The following is a 7,915-nucleotide window of genomic DNA, read 5'->3' on the forward strand; positions in this document are numbered from 1 at the left end:
ATTACGTTGAGAATTCAAAGACATTTTTTTAGCATTCTCAATTACTCAACTCTTGATTCTCAGAACCTGAGGATCGGAGTACCTTAAGTGAATTGCTATTTGACTTTCCCTTTTCGCAAAAGTTTGGACTGCTAGAAACTTTGTCTTGCAAAGTCATAGAAAGCAGGATCAGTGATGGCTCTTCCTCACTGTTTTCATGGAGCTAAGTTTCTGGTTGTCTGTAATATATAGAATATAACTCCTTAATGAGGATATTAAATTCAAAACAAGCAGCTATTTTCTTGTCCTTTTATATCTGTTGATTGTGTCATTACAGAGGCGTTCAAAATTCTATTAATACATTAATACATTTCATCAACGGTTTGTTCTGTGTAATTTTTCACCTTTGTCATATTTTAACCTTAGTGATCATTATTTAAAACAATAGTTTGAATTAAAAGTGGAAAAATGAAGAGTGCATCAGTTGAAATTGAATAATATTGGCTTCTGGAGAAGAAGTTGAAAATGAGAAAATATAAATAACAACAGAAATACGTACAACAAACAAAAATTAAATTAAATCATAAAACACAGCTGAGCTTTCACCTCAGGTGAACCTTGTCTCCATTTTTCAAAGAGATTAAGTTTCTGTTTTTTGTGTTTTGAAGAAAACAAGTCGTACTCACTAGTCACATAATTACGTGTATTGATAAAGCCTAAAAGGACATCACTAAGTCGTCACTGCTTTGTTCTCTTCTAGTGTGCCCACAGAGGTCAAGTCTATACATAGTATGTAGCTGCAGATCTGTAGCTCACTGGTCTAAAAAGAATTTGGTAGACGACCAGACGACCATCATTTTTTCCAGACTCATTAACTTTTATCTTTTTCTTCATTTGGTTTTTTTTTTTCAGAAAGTTTTTTTTCATGTGTTATAATTGTTCAAATTATACTATTATATATAATATAATATATATAATATATAGATCTAATACGCTTGCGAAATTAATGTTCATTTGCCTTAAAATTAATATAGAATTTTTAAAGTAGTACATTTACACCCCAAAGTATAATGTTCATTAATAACTGGATTGACCTTTTTCGTGGACATAAAAAAGTGAATCATATGGATATTCCATTTCAATTTAAGAAAGGAACCCCGATTAATTTCTATTTTGCCAATTTTGCGGATAGGAAGAAATGAGAAGTTGAAATGGTGTATTATTGTAATGTATCATACTTTAGAAAATAATTCTTCACATATTTTTATTCTTGAATATTCAGAAAAGAGGTGTTCCCATTTCGTATGAGCTATGGAATCCAGGTAAAGTTGAAATTAAGAATTATAAATACCAATGAAAGTGAATTAGGAAATTTTGCTTAGATCGAATATTATAAATGCATGGGAAAACGGACCACGCCATTGACGAATGTAAAATAAGATATTCGTTATAATTAAATTATATTCTCCCTCACTTCGTTTGTCTGAATATAAATCAATGAAGTGCTAATGAAATATATGGAGATAACGAACAGTATTCAAGCTCAAAAGTCCATAATCAATACAAAATTGGAGCAGAGCAAACACGGACCTCCAAACATCAGAGGTGGGATCAGGTGCCATGGAGGAGTGAGCATCCCCTGCCGACCGGTCACACCCACAGTGTGCTCCTTGTCATGATCGGGAAATAACGGAAAAATCCGTCGACAATTCAGTGTGTAAATAATGGCCTAACAATTAGTGTGAAAAACGTCAGTCAGCATTTGACTCAATGATAAATTGTATTTGCTGACAAGGTCATTGTATCGACCATAGAACTTACGAAATGATGACTTTAAACGAGACAGCTGATATTCTTGTTTCATCAACTTATTTGTCAATAATTTACCTCGTTTTAGAAATTGTACATACGTAGAGCATGCTCTTGCGTATCGAATCAACTGAGAGATATATACCCCATATGCAGGTGATGAAGGTATATTGCTGCATAAGTAAGGGAAGTTGACGATTGAAAAGTTAAAGTCATCACGTTTATCATAAACCTTGGTTGTTAGATTACCATTAACGTCTTTTTCAAGTAAAATATCCAAATATTAAACAGATGTGTCAGACTCTGTGGTATCTTTTATCTCAAGTTCACAAGGATATATCGTATCGACATAAGAATGGAAATAGCCATCGTTAATTGACAATACGTCGTCGATATATCTCAATGTCGAGTTGAAGGCCACAGCAAGTGTTTTCTTCTTTTCACGTACAAGATTTTGGACAAATTCTGCTTTATATGAATACAAAAAAAGGTCTGCTAATAACGGGGCGCAATTGGTACCCATGGGAATTCCAATAGATTGTTGGAAGACCTGGTCTCCAAAAACCACATAGATATTGTCAATCAGAAACTCAAGCATCTTTTTAATGTCAACTTCAGAGTACTTGTGTGAACAATCAGAATGTTTTTTTACAAAATAATTTTGCAAATGACCAATGACAAGGTAAGTATATTTACGAGTTCCATTTTTATTGAAAAAGCAGCTGTCAATGATATCAAAAAGCCTGGACTTTAATTTATCGTGGGGAATGGTTGTGTACAAAGTTGAAAAGTCGTAAGTTTTTAAGCTGTTGATTTTGGTGAAATCTTGTGATTTCAAATTTTCCAGAAGTTCCTTGGAATTTTTAAGTATCCACATCTGATTTACACCACTTTCGAATATATTGTTGCACAGTACTCTTGAAGTTTCTCCTTCACCACTGTTAATATCTTAGTGAGGAGTAAAGATAGAGGCTTCGTTGAACATTTACTGGAACCCGCTATGTATCTTTGTTTGTAAGGATTTTTATGAAGTTTCGGAATCCAATATAAATATGGTAATTCAAATTCATTTAGGTTGTTTGGAATATTAAAAATATTCAAAACTGACATATGATTTTGAAGAATTTCTTCCGTAGAAAGGGAACTATGAGTATAAGTTGGATTACCACTTGTAGAATTAAATCCAAGTTCCTCTAAAATACATTTAATATAAATGAATAAAACACAAAACATATTAAGTAGGAATGCTGCTTTTATTCAATTATATACTGCTAACACATAACCATAACACATTACGAATACAACTGTATAGCCCAAATTCATTGCACTCCATTGCATCACTATCAGCCATACTAATCTTTAAAGACCCATTTTTTTTTACCGTACGGTTACCTGAGGAGGGGGAGTGGTCTTGGTAGTACTTTTGTTATTTACCTGGAGACCCCCAATACTCAAAGTGTCAAAATCCCTATACACGTTGTATTACACAGGAAGTCTGTCTTTGGTAATCAGGGTCAACATATTACGCGTTTCGTATCTAATATTGAGCAAAATAAATAAATAAATAAATAAATAAAACTTTGATATAAAATTTATTGAATGAGAATGAACATTGAAATAAAAAAATCCCATTTATCAAATTTATCCGGCTTGTGGACTATTACCACAATCGGAATGTATTTTTTCTCCCGGTGCCAACAATGTTGTCCAAAATATTCAGCATTTCTGAAGGTCCATGTTCACAGATTTGTATTGTTTGTAAGACTTTAATTAAGACCGATCACTATTCGTATTCATATATATGCAAAGATAAAGCATGTGATGAAGGAATCTTTCGTAATTCATGCCGTAAATGCTGAATATTTTTCTTATACATTCTATTTTATTTTGTCATGATTTTAACTGGCGGGCTTCGCATTGAGTTTCTGTGCACCCAAATGCTGGGTCGAAAGGGGCATAACCATGATTACTAAAATCTAGGCAAAGGTTGAAGAAGGGGCTCGGAAGAATTATCGGTCTTAGCTGCTACGGGAACTTCGTTCTTCTCCGGATCCAAGTCCCAGGCAGTAATTGAAAAAGATCGAGTCGCTAGTTTTTCTTCAAAAAAGAGTTACATTTATTTTGGACATGGACATCATATCGCTTTTAAATAGTACCAAACAGCAGTGGAGATTGAAAAAAATATCCTGAAGTCAAGGTTATAATTATCTACTCTTAATTATATCAATAAAATGTCCAACCATGCAATATAACAGCGACTTGATTTTTTTTTTTTATAACCCGAGTGTACATGTATAATTATACAAAGCGACTTTTCACGCGGTACATGAAAGTGTTTGACGCGTGACCAGGCGATCATTTTCAAAACCTGCAAATTCAGATTATCAGGTAGCACGGGTAGCTGGCCTGTCAATCAAATCAGTAGCTATTGTTTTCTCTATGATTGACAGGCGGTATTTTATTGATCTTGAATCAAGTAGATTTTGGGGGCGTTAACGTAAAATTGGGTGTTTAAATCCTAGCGAGCGAGCTTAGAGTGCCATGCTACCGCATGGCCTTACTATTTATACCACGTGACTTTCAAAGAAACTTTTCGAACACGCTATATAATACAATGCCGCACATAATTTTAAATCTTTTTTTATCTTGAAATGTCAACGAAAAAAAGTTTAAATGTCGACCAAACCGGGACCTCCTACTAGCCGCACGGGTGCTCTACCATTGAGCTACCCGGCCGATGTATCCAATCCTCGTTACACTTTCATTAACCCCATAAAACCACAAAGCGGAAACCTTTTTTAAAAAATAAGACCATGCTACAGATGCGACCAACTTTATCTTAAAATATACCAATAAATTAAGGTATAAACAACTATAAAGTACTATAAAGGAAAGTTTATTTTCAGGAAAGCAATGTTAAATTTGGCACTGAAAAACTTTGACAATTCCTTTGTTCTCTCCTACCCAAAATGAGGAATTAAACAATGATAATGAGAATGGTTCGTTCACTTCTTTTTCTGTTAGTAAAAATTTCAAGAATTCACCATCAGGACTCAGCAGATGGACTCGATGATTGTATAAGTCGGAGACGAGGACGTTGAAATAAGAATCACACACAACGTCACATGGAGTAAAGTTTTCTTTTAACCTTCGACCCGGATAAACGGATATCAGACGACCAGAAGAAGACAAAATCACCAGATCACCTGAAGTTAAACTCGTCCTGTTCACAACATAAATTTGTGTATTGCCGTTCTGTGTGATTCGCCATGGTAACGTAAAGAGACGGGTCATTTTGTCCCCTTGGTATTCAAACTCATTGATGACGTCACCAGTCAATGTAACGTGTCTCACCAAACGTCTGCTATCGGATTCTACTTTAAAGATATCTGGTTTACTATCTCTGAAGGTAACCAAAAGTCCACCATCCACTGACTGACAGATTCCTACGGGAATTAGAGGGTCTGTACTGACCACTTTAGAGACGACTCTTGATTGTGATAGAAGAGTGATGGTACCATCCTTGTAATTCGTAATATAGACATCACCAGTATCAGTAACACACAGGTCATTTGGAGAAATACTGAATTTGTTTTCTCTGTCGCCATTTTTGTTTACCTGTCCAATAAAATCTGAATGAATTTCTGCGATGTAACAATGATCTTGAGAAAATGCCTTCAATGCAATTATTCTTTTATCACCATATTTAAATGAGTGTGTTTCAGCAAGAACGATGTTGTCTAAATCAAAAGTCTTTCCAATCATATTGTCCAGGAAGTCTTGTCTGACTTCTCCTTTTCTGTATTTCAACGAGTGTTCACAATTCTCTATATCAAAAGTAGAAATATTTCTTAGAAAACGTGCCAGTTCCCTATGGTTGTCAATCAAACTATAATTAGACATTAAATTGTTGTTCTTTGTAATATATTCCACTGTCTCAAGAATCTGTTCCTTATTTCTCTCTAACTTAGATTGCAGTTGTTTCATTTGTGTATTCTTTTTAGTCAGATTGTCTCTTAATGCCTGTTCGTGGTGTTGTTTAGCTTCCTCTATCTTTGATATTATTTCCTTACAATGTTCTCCTAGACTTTCAATTTGAAAATCACAAATATTTTCATTTTCTGTGATCTGTTTTGATATATCATCTATTTTCTGATCAATCTGTGGAATTTCCTCTTCGCTTAACTTTTTCAGGTATCTCACTAGACCCCTCCTCATTTCGCTGGCTTCCGAGGATATGGTATTCCAGTCATGTTCTCTATGATCTGTTTTAGCACATTTAGCACAAAAAATCTATCACAGTCCTCACAAATAATATCAATAAGTAAATCGTGGAATCCACATGTTTTAATATGCTCTTGGGGAGAGCCCGGCGAATATTTTGGTTTACTGACTGCCATGTTTGTTGAAATCCGCCTACCAATAATCTAAATTTAGGACATTCATAGATAATATTACACATCATGAAGTGGGGCTGTGAACGAATTAAAGTTCACCAAGGCATAAATATATACAGGTGTCTGTTTTAAAATACACACAGGACACAACTGGAATATTTAGAAGGCGTGCGGCGCAAGTCCCCCTCCCCCAAACAAATCGAAAGATTAGTTAATGTCTATGATACTAGTATATCAACCATATTAAAGGGAAAACTGTCATGATATTAAAATGTATCTAAAAATGAGTTGAAATAGATTTATTGAATATGTGAATTGGTCAACAATAAATGTGAAATTTTGGCAAGATCTGCACCGAATTATGAGTTAACCATACTTGTTTTCAAGCAATCAATATCACGAGTCAAATGGTGTTCTTAATTTTCAATTATCAACTACAGAACTGCCATCAGCTAATTCGGGAACGACCATTTGACTTGAAGGCGGGGGGGGGGGGGGTCGTAATAGCAGGTTTAGGAAATAGCTGATTTGTCTTTAACAATTTTGAAAAATAAATAATCTGACCTCCACTGGAAAGATAAAAAATAAATGTCGACCTTTTATGATGACCCCCCCCCCCCCCATCATCTTTAAAATATTCTTCCCTGCGAAGTCATGTAAATTAACAATCTGGCTCAACAAAACTCTACCAGCCCTTCCCTCCTCATCCTTTATATGATAAAATGTCCAATGCCACTTGCCACAAACAAACTTTTTTCCCACTAAAAGATGCAAATTATTTTTTTATTCAGGATTTCTCTTTAGTGTCTCTTTAAGTGATACTAAATGGAGCACCGTAGCAAGTTACGAGAAGTGATCAAAAAGTTCGCGAACTAATTGAATTACTTCTTTAAAAGAAATAAAATTATGTTTCAATGTATTATTTTTTAAGAAGTCCCCTCCGGTTTTAATGCACATCTGCCACCGTTCTGCCCATGCACGAAACACGTGCTCCAGGCGGTCACGTGACATGCTCCGTAGCATTCTGTCACAGCAGCTAAAAGATTTTCCGAGTCTTATATTTATTACCATGCAGGTTATTTTTTATAACAAGAATAGTCCATTTATCAAAAATTGCCAAACTTCGACAATAGGATAGGTGGATAAGGATATCTTTTACCAGAATGAGCATGGTAACCATCACAACCCGTCTATTCTGTCTTGGAAGTGTCTTTTTAATGTGAATCAAGTATGGGCGCGTTCTCTTTATCATAACTGAAATGTTTAAAATCGAAAGTTAATGATATTTTCAGGATTTAATAATTATTTTATTTTAAGATATTCAACTATTTTTCTAACTGTAACTTGACGATCTTTTATAACAAATTGCTTAAGTAAGGCACATCTCTTTCCCAGCATACTTTCAATGCACTCGGCACACCTCGGCCGATTCGTACCTCATCTAACCTCGGCTGTATCATATAAACCTCCACTGGACCGGAGCTACTTTATACGCAATATGGCTGCGCCCTATAATTAACAAACATGTGATTATGTAAAGATACTAGGTGTATGTTTCTTGGTAAGTGTTATTCTAATGTTACCTAAATACTTTTGAAAGTTTTAACGTATGTCAGATGCATGTTTATTATCGTTTTCAAAGCGTTACGTTTTCCCTAAGCGGTAAACAGGCAGCCTTATCACAAATTTTAAACGGAGACGCATATAAAGTTCCTCGTACAGACGAGGTT

The 7,915-nt window shown here is 34.8% G+C and overlaps 1 protein-coding gene across 1 annotated transcript; it reads right to left on the reverse strand.

The window, feature by feature from the left end:
• Positions 1–4,704: 4,704 nt before the first annotated feature.
• Positions 4,705–6,006, reverse strand: LOC133188236 (uncharacterized). Its single transcript, XM_061323614.1, has one exon. The coding sequence runs from the start codon at positions 6,004–6,006 to the stop codon at positions 4,705–4,707; it is 1,302 nt and encodes a 433-aa protein (XP_061179598.1).
• Positions 6,007–7,915: the final 1,909 nt, after the last annotated feature.

The sequence above is a fragment of the Saccostrea echinata genome, unplaced genomic scaffold (genome assembly GCF_033153115.1).
Source record: "Saccostrea echinata isolate AGI-Se365-2 ecotype Australia unplaced genomic scaffold, CSIRO_AGI_Sech_v1 ptg000016l, whole genome shotgun sequence".
In the NCBI taxonomy this organism is placed as follows: Eukaryota; Metazoa; Mollusca; class Bivalvia; order Ostreida; family Ostreidae; genus Saccostrea; species Saccostrea echinata.